Raw genomic sequence first — 27,611 nt, 5'->3', positions numbered from 1 at the left:
GCCTGGTTGATCAGCTCCATTTTCGAAGTTCAACGTTGCCATGGTAACAAAGTGAGTGAACCTCTGCTCACTAACTGTTGGACAACTAATTAGCCGCAGCGAGGTTTAAACCATGTAACGTAATGTACAAAGTAAACTATGACGCACATTTACTTTTTAATTTAACATATTGAATGTGTTAACAGTTTTAAAAAGTATTTAATTCAAAGCTAAGCTGCTTTCTTTGGCTAAACACTGCTCCCTCCATCAGCCAGGGATAGATTTGGTCGGCCACTCTGAGCTAAGTTGCCAGGTTGGGCGTTTTTGTTTTTTTTTCTCGTTTGACTTGCAATAACTTATAACTGACTGCTGTCAAAGTGAAACGTAATTTAATGGTTTATTATAACTAAGTTGGAACATTTCCTATTATTATAAGTCGTCGTCGTAGTTGTAGTAAAAGTAGTACGACTCGATTAACGACTCATATTAGCTTGCATCTCTTCGTAACATTTAATGTGATATTTTCTAAAATACGTAACGTTATTTAGCCTTTTATTTTTACTATGTGCCTATATATTTTGATGATACTTAACAGAAGACCGGAGGCGATATAACATGTTTTCTCGCTCGTATTTTAGATAGGCTCTGATTGGTCTACTTTTTATCCCCTCGCCTGTCCAATCTGGCAACAATGTCCGGCCGGAACAACGGGACACAACATTGTTGACAACTGTGGCTTGTCAGCAAACTTCTCCAGTTTTCAGAACAATGAGTCAGTCTCAGTTAATTTGGGTGGGCTTCGTGGTGGTTTCGATGAGTTGTCGTTAGTGCTAGCTAACTAAACATCTGAGTTAGTTAGCTTGGTGATATAACCGATTTGGCTCTCAACGATTCAGGGCATCTGTAGCTTAACGTTAGCTAGCTAGCAAAGCTTAGCTAAAGACACAGAAGCAGCAGCAGCAGCAGCAGCATGGGGGATGGCAGTATCACTCCCAGGATCGGCAACATGAAGGCTTTGCTCGGAATAGTAGCCGGAGCTGGAGCCTCTTACGGGATATACAAACTTCTCAGCGGGGGAAGCTTTAAGAGAATCAAGAAGAGTGTCGCCAGTGAGAGCCCTGTTGTCAGGAGCAGTCATCCCAGTGAGGTGACTCTACAGCGGGGCAGCCTGCTGGCCAAAGTGTCTGGACTGGATGTTGTCTGTGCCCGACCTGATGCTGCATCAGGTAAGAACCGTAGAGCTCATTAAATACTTACAGTAACTACATCTAAAGCTATGTCACTGTCCCAGCAAAGTGAACATCTCAAGATAATCTCTCAAAAAGTACCTGTTGTAACTCCCTAAACATGATCACATCATGAGCCTTTGCTGTAAACAGAAACAGCTGATGGGTAGTCAGTCCCCTCAAGAGCAAACACATATTATTAAATATTATTAGACATTGGTTAGATGACTTATTGTGACTTTGCTCCACAGATGACATCATTCACCAGTCACCTGGCAACCTGGAGCCACAGCACTTGAAAATGCTGCTGTCTTGTCTGCAGACCAGCAGTAATCCTTCTGACAGATGTCGGATCCTGCTTACGTTGGGCAATGCGGCCGCCTTCACTGTGAATCAGGTACAGCAAAACAGAGCTGTATCTATAAATCTTTATCCATCTCACTCTCAGTTCTGTATATACTCTACCTTGTACCATCTCTTTTCAGCCATTTAATATAAATTTTCTCCTCCTTTCCTTCAGAATCTGATACGAGAATTTGAAGGGATTCATATCATTGCTGGTTTCCTCTCTGATCCTGCGGCAGAGGTCAGAGTGCAGACTCTGAATGCTTTAAATAACCTGTGTATGAATATCCCAAACCAGGAACACATAAAGGTATGTTGCCGTATACTGCACAGCAAATGGCACGCAAGCTGTTGCTGCAGATGAGATCTTTTTTACTGCCGACTTCAACATTCACCTTGTCTCACAGGTTTATGTGCCACAAGTGTTGGAGCTGATCGAGATGTCCCCTGTGAATTCTGACCTTCAGCTCGGTGCTCTCAGGCTGCTGACCAACCTTTCAGTCACAGATAAACATCAACACTTGCTGAAGGAATCAGTTACACTTTTACTGTCTCTACTTGTCGTGAGCAATGAAGCGTTACAGGTCTGTATCTTTTCAGGCTCCACCTGGTTGATTTTCTGCACATCTTTCTAAAATCAGTTGTCAAAAGCTATGAAAGTTCCTTTATTCTTATATCATGATTATAATTTATTGATACATTTGATACCAATTGTAGCACTTTTGGAAAACCTGAGGCCAGTAGAGCTGTTAATGTAACAAGAATTAATTAAGCACTTTCAATATTTGTGTTTCAGGTTCAGGCTGCAAAAGTCCTTGTGAATCTGTCATCTAATCCAGATATGATGGATGACATTGTTCAAGCTCAGGTAAGAACAAAGGGATGAAATGCACTCTCTGATATACACTTCCATACAAAACAGAGTGAACTAGAAGTTTTGTGGTCTATCACAGTCACAGAGGTCCAAGTCTCATTAAATATCCTCCTTTTGATTAAACTTTTCTGCCTTTGCTTTAGGCACCAGCATCTGTTCTGTTGCTGTTCGACGCACGGACAGCCCCTGCTGTGCTTCTGCGGCTGCTGACGTTTGCAGGGAACTTAAAGTCCTGGAGGCCCTCTGCCCAGGTGGCTGATGAACTGAGACGGAAGCAGGATTGCCTCTTCCGCGTAATGCTAGATGAGTCTTCTCAGCTCCACAGCAGACTGGTGCAGCTGCTCTCACACACCGATGCGGAGATTCAGGCCCAGGTGGCTCGCATCTTGACATAGGCCTCCCTCTCTGCACTCTCGATCCATGCACAGCTTTAGCTTCACACACTTTTGCCAAAGCGTTCATCCCATCACCCTCTCATCTAAATTATAAATCTGTTGATTTATAAAAGCGCAGGCTGCGTAGCGTCCTGTTGCTTACTTTCCCACACTCTTTGTGTTCCCCAGATCAATATTATTACCACACATCTACGCCGCCCAATCATCTTTTTCACCTCACCAGCCACTTCCCTGATATCCAGTTTCTTACACTACAATTAATTGATGAGCAATGAGTGAGACGGAAGCAGGAAGAAGCCATTCATTCAGTAGAGTGTAAAAAGAGGTCGCCCTCTCTCTTTTGTTTGTTTTTCCTGCCAGCAAGAGACTATTTTCCTTCAAAGATCCTCAGTGCCCTTCCTTCTGAGAGCTTCACCTGCTTTCTCTGAAGACGTATTCCAGGTGAAATATCTAAACCCAAACCCACTGCCAGACATTTTCTAGAGAATGTGTCGGAATGACCTGCGCAGCGTGACCTACCCCGTCTGTGGTTCAGAGAGGCACATGGATGGAGAGCCGAAGAGGTTTCTTGTTGCCGCACACCTCTGCATGCCTTGGAGACACGAATGAATGGATGCACTGCAGCTCCAGTCCTCGCTAATGAATCGACATGCAGGATCTAACGATCATGGTGTTCTTCCAATGAGAGCAAGATCTTTTTATTAGTATTTAATTTGAGAATCAGTGACTTTAGAAGAGCCAAAGTGAGGTACAGGGTCTCTGACAATGTGAAATGTTTGGTGTGTCAGGAAGACCGTGGAGTTGAAACACTGCCTCTCCAGCATTCAGAGAGGAGCTAGTTGAGGAGGGTGGGAAGGTAAATTTTGACTGTGACGGTGCTGCCTGGTTAAAAAACAAACAAACCCAGGACGCACTGATGGAGCTGCGTCTCTTTGCACAGAGACACCTGCAAATTCCCCAGGAAGGATCTTGAGGAAGTTGCAGGGGAAAAGGATGTCTGGACTGCTTTAATTGTTTCAGCTGCCATAAATATCATGCAGATATGCAGCTTGAAAGTAAATGGAGAAGGGGTTGACCTTAGACGGAGCAGACTGTAATATTAATAACAATTATAATTAATTTTTATGCGTAAAATGGAGCTACAACAGCGATTGAATGTTTAATATCTACCTTATTATGTTAAGTTATACACTCACTGTAATAAGACAGGCTGAAAGTGACAGGCCCACATGTTGTCTAGCTGGAGGACTGGTGCTGCGGACCCACATGCTGACTTGTTAAGGGTGTCTGTGCGTACCTCTAATTTGCATGAAAAAATGTGACGATTATCTCTTACGTACGATTTTCAATGCAAGGACTTTATGGCATGAAGCCGGTCCGGGAGTAAAGAAATGCTGCACATTTTTTATGTTTGGACTTTATTGAACCCAAATCCTAAATCTCTCTCAGGCAACAAGGTTTACCAGAACAGATACAGCAGGAGGCTGATTTACCTGTGACCTAGATTATCATATTTATTTAATGACGTTAGTTAGCATTTTGCCTTGAAAATGAGAAATATGTTTGTTATGTCTATTTGAATGGTTCAATAAATACCCAGTGTGACATATTACAGATTTCCACATCCTTATTTCTCCTGTTTACTCAAATATATTCAACTAGAAACATCCACACGCTACAGTTGTAACGAGAAAACTGAAAAAAAAACCTTTCGTTAGCTCTCGGGCGGTTGCTTCGGCTTCCAGTGTGTCGTAGAAAAGAGTTTAATTTACAGCTGCTTGTCTTTATATCCGTCAGTGGCCTTGAACAAAAAGTACATCTCTGATTGTCTATAGATACTATGCACCACAGCACTGGATCAGACATGAAGATACGAGACTTGACCTGACTTGTCCACGTCAAAGACCTTTTGTTCTCAACTGCATTTGGCTGAACGTTAAAGGGATAAACAGGTCATTTCATGTCGTCCATAAAGTTGGAGACAGATTTATAGAGAATGGTGATATTCGGAGTAACAGTAGCTTACATATCTTATTGTGGGTAAACCACTAAAAACACTGGATCCTACATTTCCCATAATGCAACTCCGTGAGTATTCCATTTGGCGTTTCCTGACTGGTGAAAGCCATTTTTGTAGACTGAACCCTGAAGTTTACTTCAGCGTCACAAACACGAAGCTTCCTACTACACTATACACACTTTACTATAAACTGGTCAATATACAAATTGTAAATTTAACAACTAAACTCTGCTTGTAAAGACAAACTAGTGAGTAGCTGAGTCTCTTTAATGTGCTTGAACAACCTGTGTAGTCCCATTCAGCCACATGTTAGCAACCACCTTTTTAAAGACTCATAAACACTCACAAGTTGGGTGATTCATGTCGCCAAATACCTTTTTTTTCAGGCATTTAACCAAAAACCCTGAATTCAAGACGATGGAAACAGAAAATGCTCATTTATTTCTAGGTTTTCTGATGTCGAAACGGACCCTCTAAAGGTGCAGAAGAAGACATTTTAATCAGAAGAGAAAGATGCCCCAAGCGAACTAAATAAACAAACGCTTCATTTTCATGACTGAATAAACTGAATAAACAAACTGACCTTAAACAACACAATTTCATACTGTTATACTTTGTTTATATGTGGCGGACCCTGCCACCTTTCTAGCTTCAAACAGTGTTCTGGGACCTTGTTTTCCTCTGAGAACAGCTTGTTTATTCACTTGTGAAAACAATTAATATTTCTGAGTTTGTATTACAACCAAAGTACTGCATTAAATGTCTTCTCATAAACTACATAGTGCCCCTTTAAGCACTTATTGTCCACTTTGGGTTTCCACCTGTGTCTGTTTGTTGGTTTGTCAGCAGGATTTCAGAAAAACTTCCAAACAGATTCCCACGAAACTTGGCTGGAGGATGTTGTCTCAGCCCAGAATAGACCCCATTAACTTTTGGTGTGGATCCGGATAAAGGGACGGATCCAGGAGTTTTTTCTCACTTTCTATAACGTTGCTAGCCTGGGCGTTTTCTTTTGACAATGCATGGATGTCAATGAAAAAAAAAAAAATCATATGTATTTGGCTGGCTGGTGTCTATGAGTGAGTTGAATTTGATGTGGGTTTGGTGAGTTTAAATTATGGTAAGGCAGGAAAAATTTTAAGTGGTAACAGACTATCGAGTATAATTTGATTGAATAAATGGGGACTATTGGGCCTTGGCGGAGGTATGCGCTCTACTGGGTGCCATTTCTATCTAGTATTAATATTTTTTCTATATGCTGTATTTTACTGAATGTTTTAAAAATAAACATAAATAGCCTAGATTAAGAATGATGTAATCCATGAGGGTAATTTTTCCTGCTCATACAGAACTCCCTTTGAAAAATCGTGATTTTTAGTGAAGTGGGCGCAGATGATATATTTGGACAACACCCTTTAAAAATGAGGCTGATTTAGCACTGATGATGATGATGATGATGATGATGATGCGTTCAGGTCTTTGTCTCCTCCCTCCCTCCCTCCCTCCCGGGCCTACACACATCCTCCTCCCCCCTCTGAACAAACGAGATGACCATCGCCGGATCATCCTGGGCTCCATCACACTCTCAACGGCGGAGCAGCGAGTGCACGCAGGCGGGCGGGCGAACCACAGCGCTACGGCTCCGGGGTGGTGGTCCCTAAAAACATTGCGGATTAGCCGCATCAGCTATGAACACCCGACAGCGTTAAGTAGAAATTAATCGGAGCTGTCTTTTCTCTCACACACACCATTCACAACGCGTCGAGGATGAACGGGACTGCGGCGGCCACAGGATCGGCTTCTTGCCGTTTCGCCCACTATTTTGTTGTGTGTGGAGTGGACACGGAGACGGGCCTGGAGCCGGACGATGGAGCAGGTAGACGATCTATAAACACATCCACACACAGGGACAAGGATGTGTTTAATGTCAGGCTTCATGTCAAACATCTCATGTGATATAACCTGTTTTTGTGTGTGTGTGTGACGTCCATTTAAATATGTTGTGATTGGACCCCACAAAGCCTTGTTGACAACAAAAAATCTGCGAGCACAGCCTGTGGAGAATTGGCTAATTATGGCCTGTGGTATTTAATCTCTAATATGTGTCACTGTTATTTACTGATAAATGATTTTGGGAGGATTTGTGTCATTTTAAACGTGATACTGATGAAAAACACAGCCTGGCCTGTTATTTTAGTGTGCAGCACATAATTAAAACACTAAAATCCAAGAGAATAATCATTTTCTTCTGATTTTAGTGCAATTTTATTGAATTAAAATGACATATATGCTCCATCGCCCTCCACTACTGCCTTTTGTATCATCTCTGCTGTGGGAGGGGGAAGAAAAAGAAAAGCGCATCACAGCTCTCGTCATTGTGTTTTGATCATATTTTCACGACAGCGCTGAGAAAATATCTCCGTCTGTTTCTGCAAGTCATCCGCTGCTACACCTGGTTCAGGAAGGGAAAGGGGTCCAATAGATTGAGGACAAACAGTCCGACTGTCATGCCCCAAAAAATAAAAAAGCTGGGACACAAATGGAGCATCCAGACAGTGGTTAACACAGATTACACTTGTGCAGCCATAATCTGTGTGGTTCAGGCCCTCTCATCGTCTCCCTGCTCTTTGTTTTACCAAGAGAGACACCTCTGTCCTGGCGGTGGAGGGATGCGGGGGCGGCCAGTGATGCTTTATTTGTGGGGGCCACAGCTCGGTGACGCCTGCACGTGTCCTGCTGGGCCTCAGCGTGAGGAGAAAAAGGACCGTGCAGGTGTGCTCCTACCTCAAACGTCACTTCCAGGTTTGAAACAGCAGTCACACCCTGTGTTCTCATACGGATCCTCAGGCGGACGATGGCTGTGACCAAAACAATCCGTAACCTTGCCTCGTTTCAGATAGATACCCCTTCGAATGATATAAGATGAGCTCAGAGCAATAACTAACCATCAGGGACTGTGATAGCTGGCTCCCCGCGGCGAGTGACAGTGCTGCTTGATAGTATATCCGAGCTCCAGCAATCTGCTTATGTAACAGCGGGTCACCCAAGACACACTGCAGCATGGGGGGGCTTATGCTCCTTTCAAGGTATCTCTGTCACTGTGCATGCATATTCTATAAGCTGCAGTCGAGCGGGAGATGTTTACTCCATCAGCAGAGAAACAGACGTGTTTTGGATGTGTGAGGTCATACAGCATCTCTTTTTGTGTGTGTGTGTGTAATTAGTGAATGCCTGCAGAGAAACAATCTGCTCTTGTTGGCTTCTCAATAGACGCCACTGTGTTTTCTGCAGCCTAATCAAATTTCACGTGACGTTGCCTGTTGGCACGCCGGAACGGGCCGAGGCTTCAGCGGGCCGGTCGGGCCCGATGACTGCCACAGGGGGGTGACATCAGTGGAGGGGCTGAACTCCCTGACCGCACATGTGAGAGCAGCTTTAAAATGCTGAACTGATGCCAGAGATGTGTACGTTTTTGTCTTACTAACACACTCTCTGCTCGCTCCTCAGTCTGATTTTTATTTTTAGACACTCAACACTTTTATCCTTTATTTTAAGCCCAGCTCCACGCCTCCGTCTCAGGGCTGAGATGAAAAGTTTTCATTTTTCTCTTGTCATAAGACTCACCTTCAGTAGGACGGACAAATCTGTAACGCAAAGACGGAGCGATTTAGGCTGTCTGAGCCAAAAAGGAGTAACTCCTCATCAGTCACTGCCGGCTGACATTTCGCTGTCATTTTAATCTCTTTCCCCTCTTTATATCTGTCCACATCTACTCATGTAGTGATGTGATGAATGGGACCGTGGGGGTAATGCACTTGGTGAGTATGACAGATGTCTGTCTTTATGGCTGCTCAATCATCCCTGATTAACTGAGCCTGTTTTTAGGGATGGGGGACCATTCGGGGGACATACGTCTGTTGTGATGAATGTCTACAGCGTGGAGCGAATATGAAACGCTTTGTGGGTTTTGTCCCCCAAAAAACATTGACAATATTGATATTACGGTGGCAGTGATGAGGAGTTTTCATGCACTGAGGTTTAGAGCTGAAGCAATAAGTCGATTAGACAGAAAATCCATCAGCGAGTTTGATTGATTTGAGTGATTATACTTTTATTAAAACAAGTTTTAAATAGCTCTGTCCTCCCTTCACACAGAGAGCAGGATCCTCATGTCTGCTGATTACAGCTCCACGTTCATGTGGTGACGTAGAGAGGAGGGAGGGGATCGCTAACTGCAAAACAGAAAGTTAGCTAAAACGACAACAATGCTTACAGCAGCTTTAACTGGTTCCAAAATCTCAGTTGTGAGGATTTGCTGGATTTTCATTGTCTTCTATGATCGTAAACTACATAAATTTGTGTTTTTCGACTGCAGGCCGGACAAAAACAAGCAATCTGAAGATGCAACCTTTGTTTTTTTAGGAAACTGCATAGGGAAGGCGAATTTGGAGAAAGATAGCTGATTGTTGAGTCGAGTACCGACGCGTTGGGTGGAATTTGGGCCGTATTCGCCTTCCCTGCCCTAAATGATTGTGAAAATAATCATTAATTGCCGACATTTTTGATGACGTAAGTTAGAGATGCAACAAATTATTAATTAGTTGTCAACTATTAAATTATCGAGTGATATTTTCAGTTTTTTTAGGGTGTCTTTGACTCCTTTCTGACAGTTACTTGAATATTTTTTGGGTTGTCAACAACACAAGACATTTGAAGACATCTTGGGCTTTCGGAAACACGATATTTTTCATAATTTTCTGAAATGTATCTACTTCATCAAGGAAACATTCTCTGATGATAGTAAACTAAATATCTCTGGGTTGTGAACAAAACGAGACATTTGAGGACGTCATCTTGACATTTTTCACCCTTTTCCGACACATTACTAATCACTTAATTAAGAAAATAATTGAAAGATTAATAGACGGTGAAAATAATCATTAGTCGCTGCCCTGATGTGAGTGCTGTGCCCCTCATTAGCTCACACATAGTTTCTCCTGTGTGTGTTAACGTGGAGGAAAGAGGAGGTAACATGTTAATTACAGCCTGAGCTGAAACGGCAGCGAAGCCGTCATTCAAACCCAAAACAAACCTCCCTCTTACTCTGCTCTGTTCACACAATGACAAAGAGGGAGACTGTGGTTGTGAATGTGTTTAGTGTAAAATCTATGGTGGGAACTCGTGTCAGGAGGAGTGTGGGCTTTTAATTGGGTCAGCTGATGAAACCCGGCGTGACGTAACGGGCTTTGTCCTGATGGCTATCTCCGAGGCTGCGGTGTCTTTTCTCCCGCGAGGATCCGATTGTGCCTCTCGGCGCCCACGCCAATTTGTATCCGTGGCACAGAACGCTGACTCCACCTGTTGTCGCCGTGATCCATTAGCTTGTGTCTCCCACCTACCAGTCTGACTCAGTTTAACTTGAAGTGGTGCTCCATCCTCTCCATCCTCTCTGCCCTGCGGCACAGCTTCCTGTCTGCCGTGCGTCATCTCGTGGGCAGGTGAGGTGGATGTTCCTGAATGCTGATGGAGTGCGTCAGAGCTGGCAGCGGAGGGACGACTTGCTCGTTAGCTCGCAGATGTTTTATTTCTTGTATTCGCAGCGATGTCAGTTAACGCTGAACATGAAGCCTGAGAATTCACGGCGGAGTGGTGAAATACAGTGTGAAGAGAAGCACTTCAAGGGCATCCCTCTAGTATCTCATTCATGCACACACAGTTGCTTTCTTTCCCTTTTTCAGCAGCACATCATGCTCACGCAGGCTGCATGTAACCAGAGCTAGAGGCTGACACAAGGTGCAGAGAATGAAGGGAGGAGAAACTTGATCCAGACATGGCAATGCATCAAATCTCTGCATTGTGAATGTTTAGATATGTAGTCGGGTTTTCTTGCAGGCGCTGCAGATTCGTTCCTTTCAATGTACGTGTACAGAAACCTCTCATCCTTTACTCCGAGCTGGAGCGCTTTGATGTATGAAAAAGCAGCATATATTTTCATCTTGTGCACACTCCCTACAAGAGTTTCCCTGCTGCAGAGTGTCAGGGATGAGGGGTGTTGTACTGCTTCCCCCAGTCTATCTGTATGGTAATGAGTTGAGTTACATAACCCTTGGAAGGGCTTTTCCCCTCTTTACTGCAGAATGGCTGTGTCAGAGAAGGACGTCCTGTCCGAGACTTTTCATAAATCAGAGCCGCCGTCGGGCTGTGACGTCCTCGGCATTGTCCTTTTCATCTCGTAATGAATCATGTCTCAGCGATGATGAAGGTCAAAGATCACTCCGTGTTAATACAATAACGTAACATCTCTTTTTTTTTATCCCTGTCTGTCTTTTCAGGCGAGGCCTTCGAGCAGAGCCCCATTCGGCGGTCCTTCAAGTCAAAGGTTCTGGTTCACTACCCCGAGAGCACGGACAGGATGCCCTTGAACAAAGATGCTGTCAACATGGTGAGACCTTGGATCAGGTTGTTCATGTTCTCTCACGACAATGAAAGGACAAGACGTGCCTTGTTTGTAGGGCAAATGTTTTGTGTCTCTTCCAACCGGCAGTGTACGTGAATATTGTTACAAGTGACAAAAGAGGAACATGATAAGAAAAACGACTGGGAACGAGGGTATTAGGAGCCATTAATCTTCGCCTGTCTGCAGCCTCTCATAGAATGAGCTCACTTCTTTCTTTTTTTGTCTACGAACACAGAACGTGTTTTTTGTTCTCTGCTGGAAAAGCAGGTCAGGATGATGAAAGCGTGAGCCTCAAAAGAACCGTTGAATTACATTAATCGTTTTATTTAAATACTTGTGAACAGCCTCAAAGTAGACGCCACAGTATTTTGTGTTGTTCCTTTATAGTACCAGTAAAAGTCCTATTAAATACTTTTAATGGAATTTATTTTCAGTCTTGGAAACGACTCCCTGTGCCAGTAGCACAAATACATATCACTGGGCACTCAGACATATTCAGTATGTATTTTGTTACATGCATCTTATTTAATGTAATGAAAATGCAATTCTTCTTTCAGGTGATAGTTATGAGATTTGAGATAATTATAAATATTTGCCGAAAGATTCCCATAAATCCTACACACTGGACCTTTAATTTCCTCCAGGCATCTCTTCCTCGTACAAGTCTTCTCAATAAACCCTCAATTTACTGGCTTATTTTGTTTAATTCACATCGTAACAGATAGGTTTTACTTTCAAACAGTAATTAAAAAATAAAAAAACTAGATTAGTTGGAAAAAAACCACCTGTTGATTGATTGATTTATTACGGAAGCCCTAAAGGGCCATGCATTCATACATTTTATTTCCTCTGTTTTCCCGTGATAAGAAAATTATCCCGTTATCTCGGGAAAACGGCAGGTGTTATTTAGAGATAATAACTTGATCTCGAGAAAACAAATGAAATTAACTTGTTATCACGGGAAAACGGAGGAAATGAAATGTATGAATGCATGGCCCTTTAGGGCTTCAGTAATTTATACCTCAAATGTAAGTTTTATTTAATTTTTTTTACTGCTTTATTTTAAGAGTTTTTCTTTTAATCCCCAACATACACTCATTATGGTAGCAACAATGTCATTTCAGTTATCTTTTGTTATATGACTGAGCTCAGTAAGTTGATAAACAGATGAAAGAGTAAATAAGCAAAAGGAAAACATACATTTGTCAAAGAAAAATGCATTTTTACAGACAAGTACACATTATTTTTAACACACTGTTAGGTTGCTATGTACAAACAGTGAATTACAGACGGGCCTCTGGAACTTTTCTTTTTCTTTTGCCACTTCCTTTTTTTAATTAAGTCAATAAGATCATTGGGTAAGTGAGTTATCAGTGGTCGTCATATGTAAATGAAGCTGGTCTCACTGTTTTAATGCTCAGTGTCAGATCATGACTGAATGTCACATTTAAATTGCAGCTTTCTTCTCAACCCTCTTTTATGTCTCCTCCTCCTCCTCTGTCCTCACACCTTCTCCTCAGCTCTGTATGCCGAGGGGTCTCTCCTTCCGCACGCAGGCCGACCGGCTCGATCCTCAGTTTCACTCGTTCACGATGTCTTTCGACGATGGCACGCGCTCCTACGGCTTCGTCCTCACCTTCTACGAGGAGGTGACCAGTGCTCAGATCATCACTGCCATGCAGACTCTCTACCAGATGCACCATGTGGAGCACCACTCAGCTTCATCTGCCTCCTCTCCTTCTTCCTCCTCCTCTTCGTCCGCTTCCTCGCCCTCCACCTCCAGCATGGACTCTCTCGCGAGCAGCTTGGACGAGTCAGACGCTGAGTCTCTGGCCGGGGTGTCCGCCTGCCTCGGCTGTGCGGGCTCCTTCGACCCGGCGAGAGACACTCTGTACGTGTCCAAAGCCCTCTGCCTCTTCACACCGCTGCCCTTCCTTCAGGCCGCTCGACAGTTTCTGTCTCAGCTGCACCAGGCTGTGACATCACACACAGCCCCACCCCTCCCTCTGGAGAGCTACATCCATAACATCCTGTACGAGGTGCCCCTGCCTCCTCCCGGCAGGTCGCTGAGGTTTCACGGGGTGCAGGGACCCATTGTGTGCCAGCGGCCGGGGCCGGGAGAGCTTCCCCTGGGGGAGTATCCTCTCGGAGAGGCGTTCTCCCTGCTGGGTGTGGACAATATGGTGCAGCTACTGACCTGTGCGCTTCTGGAGACACAAGTCCTGCTTTGCTCACAAGGTCAGCACACTGTTCAGCTATCAGCATGCTTGTGATGACACTCAAAATCAGAAGTCTTGTCAAAAAAACGAGTTTATATGAGAAGAATAAATGACTCAACATAAAACAAAAAAAAGTTTCTTAAAGGAGACATATTATTGGGTTACTTCTTGAATAGGTTTAAGGCTTTAATGCTCAAAACACATCAGTTTTCTCATACTGTGCAGTGCTGCAGCCCTGTATTCCCCCTCTGTCTCTTTAAGGGCCCCTCCCTCCTGAATACCCAGTCTGCTCTGATTGGTCAGCTCACACATGCCTGACCCAGCACCGCTAACAACACAGCAGCTGTGCTTAATCAATTCCTACGTGCAAAACTAGCCAGTCGGCACAAGGTCACAGAATTAAATAGGTCTGCAGCCTGACTTTCACTTGATATTTGTGGCCTTTGCTGAGTATATACTGTTCATAAACACATATTTTTTGCAATTATCCCTCAAATGTGGTCATCAAACAAGGTCCTAATGTTTTGTAGGCAGAATATTTTACATTTTAACAATAAACTTTATCGTACAAAATGACCTCAGTGCACAGAAACAATAAACTAAACTGAGAATTCAAGTAAAAAGCTCATATTGCCACATATGCAGTATTTACGCTGATACTGATATAACAGTGACAGGCCAATTAACCCGCACGTAACCTCCAGCAACAACATAACAGACAGGTTTGATGTTAAATACTGCAGTGGGCTGTGCTCTGCAGCATGTAAACAACAGGAATGTTAATTGTTTAGTTTTATCAGCATCTCATGTAAACAGCTTCACTCAAATACTGTTAAAGGGAAAGTGCTTCATCTCTTTGTACATATATATTAATGCTAATCCCTCCTCTCCTCAGACTACCAGCGTTTGATGACAGTGGCCGAGGGCGTCAGCACACTGCTATTCCCATTCCAGTGGCAACACATCTACCTGCCCATTGTTTCTGCACCGCTACATCACCTCCTGGAGGCTCCTGTGCCGTTCATGATGGGCATCCACCGCAGAGAAGGCTCTCAGCGATCCTCCCTCCACCTTCCTCACGAGGTAAAGAAATAAACGAGGATCTTCTGTGTAAATGTGACACAAAAAAAGGATGAAAAGGATCTAACTGGAACATCCTCTCAGCCGTTTGCTGATCCCCTCTGTGCTGCATGCGTGACAATTTGCGCTTCTGCCTCCGGCCTGTCAGACCGGGACGATACAGTTCCCCTTTCACCAGTCCAATCCTGCACCCGAGATCACTTCATGCTGCATGAATATCTCACTGAATCCGCTTTGAAGTCGCTCTGCCCCAGAAAGGAGGCAGTTGAAAGACTGCTCCCGGGGAGAGGAGGGGGGGATGAAAGCCAAAATGCAGAGCATGCCAGATACAGAATAATGGGTCTCGGTGAATAATTAATGAGAATTAGGGATCTCCACTTATTTCTTGAGTTGTGCAATTTCAAGTATGGGTGGTAATTTGCAAGGAAGTGGGAAAATATTGTAATCATACATGTATGATTTGTTTGGAGTGTTTTTTTTCCTTCTTTTTCTTTATTTTTCTGAACGGTGACGAGGAAACCGTTCAGCTCACGTGGTCCGACACGCGGGGAAAACCTTCAAAACGATGTGATCTTCTGATGATTTAAGTGAAAGAGACAAAGACGTGAAGACATTAGCTTGTCGGATGAGTCAGCACAGTAAGAGGATGTCTGTAACTGTCTAGTCGACAGTACATCTCCCACCTTCCCCCGAGGCTGTAAGCTGACTGCCCGAGGTCCCCGCTGAAGGTCACGATGCTGCTGACTGCACTGTGCTTGCTCCACCGCTGCTTACAGAAGCAGTATTTTTAATTTGGTGCCTATCGTTCTCGCACAGTCCTGTAGTTCATTGCTCAGCAGCTTTGTGGGCTCAGTTTTTTTCCTGGTCTGTTTGCTGCGTTGAAAGTCTGATATTTCCACAATTTCCCCCTGTTGCAGTGATAACAGTATTTATTAGATAATCCTCCACATGCTAATATCCTCTGAAGGCTTATCACACTGAAACGCCAAGAATCTATTAATGGAATATAAATCTTCATCTCTGATCTTAATTGGATGTTAAAGCTCAGCCAGAGGAGTCTGTACATTGTGATTGGTTAAACCTGTTATGATTATCTGATGGAGGAAAAGTGTTTATCTCATATTTTTAACTGTCTTGTTTGCCTCCTCCTCCTACGCAGGCCAACCTGTGCTTTGTGGACATTGACAACCACTGTGTCGAAGCCCCAGAAGACTTCCCCTTGTTCCCAGACCAGATCGAGCTGATCCAGGAGCTGAGCGAGGTGCTGCTGCGTTTCGGGCTCCCTCCACAGGGCGGTGCGTCCACCAAGCCTGCCACCGCCTCCCCGCGCCTGAGCAGCCTGGTGCTGGAGGATCTGATGGAGGACAGAAGGAACGGGAACCTCGGAGGCGAGGAGCTGGCAGTGCTGGAGAGGCTGCAGGCTCTGGCGCGGAGGTGCGGAGGAGGAAAAATGTCAGATGGAGAGAAGACGCTGGGACACGTGTTTGAGGAGGAGGAGGAGGATCTGAAGGCCGCCAAGCTGAACATTCAGCTGAGGGAGGTGTTCGCTGGACGCTTTGCTGCCATGTTTGGCAGGTATGAGGACTTTGTCATCCACAGCGCTCTTGATTTGGACTCCTGGTTGAGCAACCGAGAGGGAACGTTGAGCTTTGACAAGGTACGGATCTAATAAAACGACTGTATTAATGCCAATTTTGCTTTTCTGTGCTTTTGAAATGCTTTAATAGAAACGTTATATCTCTGTCCACGCTCAAAGTCTTTTTGCTTTTCAATGTTTCAGGGCTCCTTCCTCTCAGTTCAGCCTGCGACCCACTTGCAATTCTTGTCCCGGTTCCTGGAGACGTCCATGTTTTCTGCTTTTGTCGACGGGAAGGTGATATCTCGCTGGGCGGATAGAGAGCCGATGCAGCAGCTGTTTGACAACCGTCTGGAGAGAGAACGACTGTACGACACAGACGAAGAGGAGTCCCGCAACTGTCGCTACAGGAAATGCACCTCGCTCTTTGAATCAGGTACTGCGAACGTGCTCATGAGCAAAAGAGGATGAAATAAAGACTTACATGTTGTAGATACTGTATTCCTTCAACAAGGAACAGAAGGCAAAACATGCAACAAAACGTGAATCTTAGAAATGAAACTAGACTTAATTTCCATGTTTACGGGAGACCGAAACAGCCAAAATAAAAAAATAAAGGAATGAAAATAAATAATTGAATAAATGAATGTGCCGATAAATGCACCAGAACAATATAAAAAATAAATGTAGGCATGAATTAATTTATAAAATGTGACATTGATATTTCTGTTTTAATTTGCTTCTGTATTTGTTCAGCTTTGTATGAATTGACTGAAACTTAAATTTGTTATTTTTTAAATATATAAATATATTTAATTATCTATTTTCTATTTTTTTTTATTTCCACAAACGTTTTTATTTCTGTAATTTTTGAAGCATTTTTTAAAGATTTCTCCTTAATCATGCAAATGAGGGGGCTGTCATTCAGTGGGTGTGTCGTGGGGTCAAATCGCGCCTAGTGATTGCATCGATCGACTACACGAGTCTCCCTCCCACGCGGAGTTTCAGTCCTCCACACTAGAAACAAGCAAAAACCACCTCCGACAAACCAAGAGTACCTCGGGGATGTTTCACCAGTTTCTTTCCAGCGTTTCGAGTATTTAGCCAGAAAACAGATTGAAGCTCTCGTTGGTAGATGGAGCAGAATGTGATGTGATTGAATTGGATGCCAGATTTTCGAGGGGGAATCTGCAAATCTGTCACCATCTGTCCTCCTGTTTGGGTTTATACTGTACAGTATGTTGATTATGTCGCTTGGCTTTTTCTGCAACCACCGTTTGTGCTCCCTCTTTTGTAATAAGTACAGAAGATTGATTAAACTCTGCATAATAAGGGGACTTGTGTGCCGCTACATTTACCCTCTCAACCGATGGAAACGTTTCTTTAATCTAGATTAAAAATCAAATCATTAATTGAAAAACAAAAGGGATGGGATATAATCTGATATGAGGGGGGAAAGACGGGTGGAGTTAGGGAATTAGAGAGGGGTGAACTACCGGATATGGTGAGGATGAGTGTTACGTGGTTGAGCTGAGGACAGAGCTTTGTGTCAAACCTCCTGCCAAATGCTCTGCTTGCCTCTCAGTCTTACATCATATCACTCTGTGCTGTTGTACACTGTATGTTCTAGTCTTAGCAACACTCGACCAGCTTGAATACAAGATGTTCATGTAAGAGGCGACTGTAAATGTCAGGCACAAGCCCTCCCTTGAATTGTCTTTTTTGTCACTTTGGTGACTCATCTTGACTCGTTTTATCTACGTTGGATCTTAACCACCGCTGTGTTTGTCTCCGCAGCTCAGAACATCGAGCGCAGGCTGCTGAAGGCCGACCACACAGCCATACACCCCCACCTGCTGGACATGAGGATCGGCCAGGGCCGTCATCAGCAGGGCTACTTCCCCAAGCTGCAGGCTGATGTGCTCGCACAGGGACAAAACACCAACAAGTGAGCCTTTGTTTTCTGTTGTTACTCAGTGAGAATACATTACAACAGCGAGTCACAACCACCAAGTACTTCTGCAGTTGCTCGGGTGACGAGAACAAAGAAAATACAGTATTTATTAAACCAATATATCCACATACTTTATTAGGAAAATAAACATTCAGTACTGTAGGATTACAAATGGATGTTATGCTGATATTTTGTACATGTATCATCACAATAAATAGAGAATCTGGCTTACAGAATCTTACAGATGGGATAAAAAGTAATACATGGTTGAAATGGTTAGCTTAAAGCAACATTATGTAACTTTTTCACCTTAAAATGACAGCTTCAACATCAATGGTGTCCAGGATCACAGCGTTACATGCATGTGAACTTCAAGATACAAGTTTCCAGGACGTAACATTGTGATGATGTAATGAGTTTTGTTTGTAGTCAGCACCTACATGATGTCTGACATATTGTTACACACCTGGGATTTGTATTTACGAGAGTGGTGTTGCACTCAGAAACTGTGGTTTCTACATAATGTTGCTTTAAGTAGGCTGATTCTTGAACAACTATCTAAAAACAGTTCAAACAGTTGTCTTAAAAGTGATGAATAAATGGTTGAAATGGCTAAAAGTTATTTCATAACAGTTGAAATTGTTAGCTAAAAGAAATTTATATTAGTTCAAGTAGTCGTCTTAAGAAATGGACAGTTAAACTAGTTAAGTAAAGGTGATGGAAAACCGTTTGATATAGTTCACTAATATATAAAAAAATATATGAAAAAAAATATATTAACAAACAATTGAAATTGTTCTTTACACTTTAAAATGAACACATTTTGCAGGTTGTGTTGACGATTGTATTCCTGAGCTCATCTGATTGGGCCCTGCTTTAGTATAGCCTATCCTAAACTCTTCTTTATTATATACCCAAAACACACATACATGCATTAAATAGATAACGTCACTCACACTTGGAATTGTGAATTGAGTTTTGCTGTGTTGTCTGTGTGAACAGGTGGTCCAGTCGCGTTACAGCATCGCGCAGGAGCGACCCCAAGAGATCGGCGTTAACTGAAGGGCTGGACAATGAACAGAGACAGGTATGTTCACACACAAACACAGTGAAGACACACAGACCTCAGGAAGCCTGTGTCTGATTTATTTGCTTATTTTACAGAAGCACTCATTTGCGAGGAAGAACCTCCGCCAGTCTAAGCTGCTTGACTCATCGCCGCAGGCCGTCTCTCAGACTCACAGAGAGTTCGTCGACGGGCTGCTGGGCGAGTGTCGTCTGAAGGTGAGAGCTCTGTCTGCGCGCTAGTGGAGGCCGTTTTATTAAACTGTCGTTCAATGCTAATGCCACAAAATGTCCCCTGGCTTTTTTTTTTAGACCAAACGGATGCTGATGGAGAGGATGGGGAAGGAGAGCGTGGAACTGGGTCAGGGAGAAGCAAACATCACGGGCCTGCAGGAAAACACACTCATCCACGGTCTGTGTGACCTACTGGAGAGAACCTGGGGCCACGGGCTGCAGCTGAAGCAGGTCAGTCACACACAGACATGTAACCCAACGTGTTATCAGATGACCTACAAAAACAACATCTGGAGCTGTGTTTCCTCACGTAAACAGAGTCATATCATGCACATGAACACAGAGACGACTGTACGAACCGGCTGAATATTGACGAGCGTGTTTATTCTGAACAGGGGAAGTCCGCTCTTTGGTCCCATCTGCTTCACTACCAGGCAGCACACGGGAAGACAGAGACACCAGCTGAGTCTCCAGGTCAGAGCACAACCCCGGCTGTTTTTGTTCTCTTTTATGTAAATAATGAAGCTAAGAGTCGGATGATCATTGGCGTTTGATTGCTGTCTGTTCAGGGTGCGGCGCTTTGGAGCAGAGGACGTTTGATGAAGGCGCCGTGGTCCTGAGAGGATCGTTAATACAAGATATGAGGTAATTAGAGCAAACATGATGTGTATCTGAAAAATGCAGATTAAAAAGAAAAAAATTCTGCTCCATTTCCTTCTGCTCTGAAAAACAACATTTTGGCTGAGGTTTAGATAGTAACTAAATCTTAAAGGGACAGTGCACCCAAAAACCAAAAATACACATTTTTCCTCTTATTTGTAGCACAATTAATCCATCTAGATTGTTTTGGTGTGAGTTGTCGAGTTTTGGAGACGTCTGCCTTCCCTTGAATATAAGAAAACGTGATGGCACTCGGCTTGTGGTGCTCAATGCATCAATAAAATACATCTGAAAAACTCAACAGCGATGTCTCATCCCAGAAATCATGAACATAGTCAACAAATTTGCCAATCTACTATGCATGCATGTTACTGGAGGATACCACTAGATGGTGCATGGTTAGCTCGCCTCTTGTCCATGAGTAGATGCACGCTTCCTTCTGTGCGGTGATATGGAAAGGAAATTGTTGCTACATGAAACTGATCACAGCAAGGTCTGTGGATTATCTTGAGTAACTGGGGTCATGATTTCTGGAAAGAGGCATTACTGTTGAGATCCTTAATGCTTTAAACACCACAAGCCCAGTACCATCCATCTAGTTCCAATATATTTGAGAGAAGGGAGACATCTGTATGGTCGATATCTCCAAAACTCACTCACAACAAAACAATCTAACTGGAAGAACAGCACCACAGACAACAGAAAAAATAGTTTTTTATTTCAGGGTGACCTGTCCCTTTCACTTTGAAACACTACACTTGCATTATATCCCCAGTGTTTTGTTCTGTTCTATATTTCTCGGTCACTGGAGTTTGTTCTTCACTGCTCTTGCCATGTCTACCTGCTCTTTCAGGTTTATCCAGACCATGAGCGAGGGTCTGTCTGAGGTGGGTCAGGCTCGGGCCTGGATCCACCTGGCTCTGGAGAAGAAAATGCTGTCTCAACACCTGAAAGAGCTGCTCACAAACCAGGAGCTGCTCAGGTCAATACTCACTCAGAATGTCTAAAGCGTTGTCCACAGTAAATCCCAGGATTTAGTCTGACTGTTTGTGTTGTTTTTCTTGTCCCCTGACAGGCAGCTGTATAAACCTCACGCATTCCTGCTCTGTGAAGAAGAAAGGGAGCAGTTTTTGTTCCACCTGCTCTCTCTCAACACTGTGGACTACCTCTGCTTCACACGCGTCTTCACCTCCATCAGTGAGTACGGTAAACTTTAACAAGAAAATGGGAGAATTTACTGGCGGGTTTACAGCTTTCAAGGACACTGAAGGTTTGCTCGGGGTTGTGTTTGTTTTACAACCCCTCATCTCCACCCACCAGCCTCATATACTTGAATTACACCCAGTATCCCAGAGATTCACACAGTCCTCAATCAATAGACTGTAAAATTGCCCCGATGCTGTGAGAATCCTTTTTGCTGTGAGATGGAAATGATACGACTGAATAAAACTTTGCTCTCGGTCTCTTGTGTCCCTCCAGGTATTCCTTACCGTGTTGTTATAATACCCATGAAGAAGCTGAGCATCGCGATGGCGACAGTTAACCCTTGGGTGTGTGTGTCTGGAGAAATGGGTGATTCAGGAGTGAGACAGCTATCGAAGAACACACAAGAGATTTTCTTCCAGGTTTGTACGCACTCTCCAGCAGTGAGGTCAACACCACGTCTGATGGGGACGCGTGCAGAGCTGAACTTTCACTTGTGCATTTCATTTCAGTGCAAGAACCTGGGCAGGCTGAGCACTCTGCAGCTGGGACAGGAGAACTCTGGCTTGCTGGCCAAGTGTCTGATAGACTGTGTGATGGTGTATAATGAGATCACTGGACACACCTACAAGTAAGACTCTCACTCTGACCTCAGTGTCATCGATAATTGTGATGATCAAGATCATCAAGATGTAATGGTGTCATGGTTGTCTGGCTCCTACTGCTCGATGAACCAACTCCTTGTAGTCTGACTCACTGGATGTAGACAGCTGGTACATGCCTGTCATTGGGCACCTATTTCAGAGACTATTCCTCTCCTCCTTCTGCTAGCTCCGCGTTACGGTTTTCAAAATCCCTGTCGCTACATGAAACAACAATAACGAAAATCTCTGAGCTCGCAACCTACATGCTGAAATTGGCAAGTTACCCTAATACTAACTGGGTTGCTAGCAGCTGTTGCCTTTTATATTTGCTGAGATTGAGCCATTTTAATGCTGCATCTTTGGCTTTGCACCACCCAAGACATTTTTGGTTGGTTTAAAGAAATACAAACAAGCCAGAGGGTTTTCTCCAGCGCTGACACAGTACAGAGGAGGCCTGGCTATGCAAGACTCAACTCCTAGTAATGGCAGTGGATTGAAACAAGCATTCGTTCACATTTTATTTAGCAGATTTTCCTGAAGTTTGTGATAAATTAAACCTGGCTGTGACCTCACAGCACAGTGGCTAATTGTACAAGAATGTGTTGTGGACAACAGCTCCTTGTTTGACAAAGATATGATCTAAATGATCCTGAATGTCAAGCGTCAGATTATCTGAGCTTCCTCATTAAAAAGCTGCTTTATCTCATGATATCAACATAATGTAGACATAGAAAGGAAGAGATGGATTACCTGTCTGGGCCAGATTATACTGCATTGTCATGGACTGAAAGCAGCTGCTTCCTTGCAGAAAGCAAAACAGTCTAGAGATTTATTCATTGCCTTGAAAATCAGTTATCTAAACTGTGGTTTGTGTTTAATGGGCTAGAACAAGCCAAACCACCGTTCTCCTTGAAGTTATTTAGAAAAATAAACTCACACACCACACTACACTTGCTGATTAGAACAGATGGCCCTTGTATAATGAATCGCTTGTTTTTAAGGGGAATATAATAAAAACATTGTCTGTTGTCCCCTCAGGTTCCCATGTGGCCGATGGCTGGGGAAAGGAGTGGGCGACGGCAGCTTGGAGAGAGTCCTCATTGGTCAGCTGGTGTCACCTGGTGGAGAGGAGGATGCTGGAAGGTGGACAGGGACGCCTCCGGAGCTGGCCTCTCCTTCCCAGAGTGTTCGGACAGTGCTGGGATCGCTTGGCAGCCGAAGCAGTACGTACTGACAAAGAGCACATTCTTCGGCACAATAGCTGACCTACTTGTTTCAATGCTCACTTCAATAACAGATTCTGCTCCCCGTATCACCTTACTGTTTATCCCCCTTCCACTTCCCCTCCTCGTGTTTCTATTTTTAACTCCTCTTGATGTATCTCGTCAGGAATGCTGTCTGTTGAAGTACAAGAGGACATGAGGGAGGCAGCGAATAACCTTGTTAAACACTTCCACAAACCCGAACAAGAGGTATGCGACTAACAGTGAGCGCGCCACACCGATTTAGCTCCTACATTCATTTAACCTGTTGGCTCACCGAGCTAAAATGGTGAAAACGGCTAATGCATTTTTGTCTCCAGCATGGTTCATTACCCTGGCTTCTCTCGCCCGGGGCTCATTTGTCTCATGTGTCGGAGTAGCCTCTCTTCAGCTCTACAGGAAGTTAAAAGCGCTGAAGAGACTTGATGGATCTCTTTAGTTTATCTGTGATGGGCCTCCAATTCATTGTTACATCATCTTTAGTGCACAGGCTTTTATGTACAAGCATTTCCTCTCTTCTGTTTATGTTTTCTGATTAAATGACATGAGAGCCTGTTAGATTAAAAAGGTAAACAAAATGTTCTCTGCTGTCAAGGAGTTTGGAAAATTTCAGTACCCTGTATCACTCATATGTGCAGATTTACTGAACTCTTATCTCCATTAACTCTTTTCCCCTTTCTCTCATCTCAGAGGGGAAACTTGACCGTCTTGTTATGTGGTGAAGGAGGTCTGGTGCTCTCCTTGGAGAACTTCCTCCTGCACGGGCTCAAATCAAACCGTCTTTTCCTGAGGAACGTGTTTGTGTGGGACTTTGTGGGTAAGTCCTGACGTCTGTTTCCTGTCTCCATCTGGTGGCGGCGAACATGAATCTCACATATCAAATTGCATCCAACAAAGCATGATTGATCTGTTTTTCACTCCAGTGTTTGTCTTCTACAACCGTATTTTCCCTCGCTGTCCATATATGAATAAGTGATGAGCTGACAGTATGACCATCTCGTTCTCGCAGAGAAGGCAGTGGTTTCCATGGAAACAGCAGATCAGATGGGTGACCTGCATGGGTCAACGCTGACAAAGGGTCCACCCTGCGACTCACTGTGCCACTACGTCAACGCCATCAACGCCTCGCCACGAAACATTGGGAAAGAGGGAAAGTTCCAGCTGTTTGTCTGCTTGGGAATCAGGTGAGTGGACATCATTTTTAAATGACGGTTTAATAACTCAAGCTAAGGATTCTTAAAGATTAATCCAAAGGAGAAAAGGACAAACTCCCCCAAAACACCTTAGCGCATGAGGAGAAATCTTGGAAATTTAAATCCCACTTCCTTACAAAGATTTGACAGTTATTGCATAAACAATAAGTTTATAATTTGACTTCTTCTGAAACAGATTTATGACTGTTTAAAAATATTGTCCCCACTGGAATGTGTGATTTTTAAAGCATCCTGGTCATATCATATTGTGTTGGACAAAGATGACATCGCTTCCTTCCTGAGGAAGGAAACTGAACCACTTACAGAGCAAACAGTTCAGGGAGGGAAAGTGTTGAACTTTGCCTTCTAATGGTTCGACATGAGACGCAGAAAAATCATTCATAACTCTGTGTAGTTGTAATACAGGTTTAGAAATCCCACTGGACATGTTATTTCCTGCTGACTTATTAGATGAATATATATACATGATATAATATAAATATATATAAATTAATAATACTAATATTGTACTTTAACTTACTGCTATGTCATAAAAAGCCCTGATCAGTAGTGGCTGTCTGGGCGGCTGTGATTCAGGAGGTAGAGCGGGTCGTTTACCAATCAAAAGATCTGTGGTTCGATGCCCGGCTCCGGCTGCATGTCCAAGTGTCCTCGGGCTGAACCCCAAATTGCTCCTGATAGCTCTTCCATCCGAGCACAGAAATAACGTGGGGCACTTTTCTTAGGAAGTGCTGTTTCATTGCTGATAAGCACCTTGCATGGCAGCCCTCTGCCATCAGTGTATGAATGTGGCAAGTGTTTGGAAGCACTTTGAGTGGGCTGTACCCCAGAAAAGCACTGTATAAAAGCCAAAGTCCAGTTACCATTTGTGTAGCGGCTGTCACATTTCTTTATCACAACCAAAGTCATTTACAACAAATCAACAAAAACAGAAAAACATTTTCTACCAAAAAATAATCTGAAGCCACATTTTTGAGATACAGTTTCATTCTAAATCTCAAAGGGGATCTGAGTCTGAGTCTGAATTTTAATTATTAACTGTGATGTCATACCTGTCTTACAACATGATCCTTGTCTTCTCTCATCTCTGCACCAAAGTCAGAATCAATAAAGACTGGCTTAAATCAAATGTAAGTAGTATAGTTTGCTCAAAGGCACTTATGGGACCCTCACTGACCGATGACCTGTTCCTCTTTGCAGGGACCGGCTTCTCTCTCGGTGGCTCCCCCTGCTGGCAGAGTTCCCCCTCACAGCACGGACGTACGAAGAAGGAGCTCTGCTGCGAGACCGTGCCGCCGTGCACTCCCTCTCCCGCATCCTGCACACGCTCAACGAGTTTACCATCACCCTGGAGACTGCACTGGTTAAAGGAGTTGACCTCTGACCCCCAACAGAGGAATCACAGCCCCCTGCTCTGTCATCTACTGCAGGAACGCTGATCGGTTAAAATATTCCATCTTTCCATCTGCGGGAAAAAGGGAAGTGACATTCAGACACTTGAGAAATGTGACTTTATCATAAAAAGAGGACAGTGGACTAAGTCACTGGCAACCTCGAGCTCCGAACATAATGCCTTGTCCACAGATGTAAATGTCGTATATACTACAGTCCGATTTTTTCCTATGCTTGTTTACACTGTGAAGTCCTGTTTCCCCAAGGAGAAACAGAGAGTCATTCATAATCTCACCTCCACAGTAGATATTATCCACGGCTCACGTCATCCACTGTACCCGACCCCTCGGACGACTATAACTCTCCTTCAACTGCGGTATTGCTTGCACTCGAATTTTAAACTAAGCACATGCATGGCCAAAATCTGTTTGTTTGTTTGTTTTTTTGTCTTAGTGTGTTGTGATCTGAAATATCAGGACTCAGGCCTTATTCTATAAACATTTTTCTTGGACTTTATTCATTGGATATCTTAGTAAATATACTCAAAGAAAGATAATGTTCCCGCTCTATAATATGTTATAAAAATGTTCTATTATTATGCTCTTGTTATACTGTGTAACATCTTGCCTGTTTCCTCGTTGTTTATTTCAATTTGGGGTCACACGCTGCAGAGTTGTGCTCATGAATTCTCAGTTGGTGAAACACGGAAGCCAAACTGGTGTCCTCATTGTGTCAGTTCGAATTGTCATTGTCACTTTGTCAGAAAAGCCTTTTTTTCCCCCTCTCTCGCTCTCTCATTGTAAATATTTTTGCTTCATTAGATCTTTAATAGAATCGTGCCCATTTGTTATTATGGTGTAATGAATTAGTGGCATATTTTTCTGTATAAAGGCATCTCGTTTGTGTCTGTGTGAAACAGTAGATTCCAATATGGACACACTTTATTGATTATGTGGATAATAGTCACGCTGTTTGTTTCTAAACTGTTCAGTTGTCTTCAGACAATGTGATCGAGCACAGGTTCTTATAAACGCTAGGTATTACGTTGATGTCGCGTTTAATTTAACAGTTGAAGAATTACGAAGATGCCGTCTCCTGCACTGTCCTGCAAGCACTATGTAACCTACAATGACCAAGCCTCTATTATCATTTAAATACAGATTAGAGAAAGCAATAAAGAACTGTTATTTATGAAATGTGTTGTCAAAGATTAAAGTTAATATTGACATAACTGACATGTCTTGTTTTTTTTTTTTGTTTTTTTTTTGTGCTGTTTACTGAAGTCTGGTGTCTGAAAGGAGAATCTACATGTCATTATATTTATGACTGATTTCTTGGCAATTTCTTTACATTACTACATAATAAACAACCTGTTAATTAAAGGGTTACAAAACGATTTTCGGTTCATTAAACACTCCTCACATTGAACTAATTGCATCTGATGTTTACCAAGAATTTGACTGTTACTTTGCCAAGTGATAAAACTACTGTATATGCTGTGTTTGGCTGTGCACTCCAACACAAGATCATTAGATCTCTTTGAAGATGGTGCTGGCAGTGTGAAAGCTGTCTGAAAACAGTCGGCGAAAGAGCATATGTGCTGTTTGAGTAAATTAAATTGAAAAACTGGTAGAAAACATACTTTTGTGAAGCTTGAGATGCTGATTTTTATCTTTTTTTATATTTATGGGGCTTTTTTTTTTTTTTAAAGAAAAACTATTATATTTAATTAAATTATGGTGCATGTATTGTACTTACAAGGGGTAGCAAAGAGTTATTATTGAAGTATTTTTATTTAATTTTGATCAATAC

General features: G+C 43.2%; 2 protein-coding genes across 3 annotated transcripts; both read left to right on the top strand.

Moving 5' to 3' along the window:
* Window positions 1–444: 444 nt before the first annotated feature.
* On the top strand, window positions 445–4,431 carry armc10 (armadillo repeat containing 10). The gene is made up of 6 exons (XM_084363422.1): window positions 445–1,205; window positions 1,457–1,602; window positions 1,726–1,860; window positions 1,958–2,134; window positions 2,347–2,418; window positions 2,568–4,431. The coding sequence occupies exons 1-6, from the start codon at window positions 950–952 to the stop codon at window positions 2,817–2,819; spliced, it is 1,038 nt and encodes a 345-aa protein (XP_084219548.1). The 5' UTR covers window positions 445–949; the 3' UTR covers window positions 2,820–4,431.
* Window positions 4,432–6,381: 1,950 nt separating this feature from the next.
* LOC311263886 (DENN domain-containing protein 5B-like) lies at window positions 6,382–27,034 on the top strand. Of its 2 annotated transcripts, XM_084364237.1 has the most exons (21): window positions 6,383–6,715; window positions 11,172–11,281; window positions 12,817–13,534; window positions 14,411–14,598; window positions 15,755–16,252; window positions 16,376–16,607; window positions 17,969–18,119; window positions 19,128–19,212; window positions 19,290–19,409; window positions 19,503–19,655; window positions 19,820–19,898; window positions 19,994–20,069; window positions 20,938–21,066; window positions 21,160–21,281; window positions 21,564–21,709; window positions 21,800–21,918; window positions 22,970–23,154; window positions 23,321–23,403; window positions 23,884–24,010; window positions 24,203–24,377; window positions 25,608–27,034. In XM_084364237.1, exons 1-21 carry the CDS (start codon window positions 6,607–6,609, stop codon window positions 25,789–25,791), a joined length of 3,789 nt encoding a protein of 1,262 aa, XP_084220363.1. In that variant the 5' UTR covers window positions 6,383–6,606; the 3' UTR covers window positions 25,792–27,034. The 2 variants fall into 2 exon arrangements, with proteins under 2 accessions (XP_084220362.1, XP_084220363.1); XM_084364236.1 differs by having other exon boundaries at window positions 6,382–6,715; window positions 21,564–21,918.
* The last annotated feature ends 577 nt before the right edge of the window (window positions 27,035–27,611 follow it).

This window comes from Pagrus pagrus (genome assembly GCF_965226575.1).
Source record: "Pagrus pagrus genome assembly, chromosome: 10".
Taxonomy (NCBI): Eukaryota; Metazoa; Chordata; class Actinopteri; order Spariformes; family Sparidae; genus Pagrus; species Pagrus pagrus.
The sequence above is the reverse complement of the archived record's forward strand: the minus strand, read 5'-3'. Positions and strand labels throughout refer to the sequence as shown.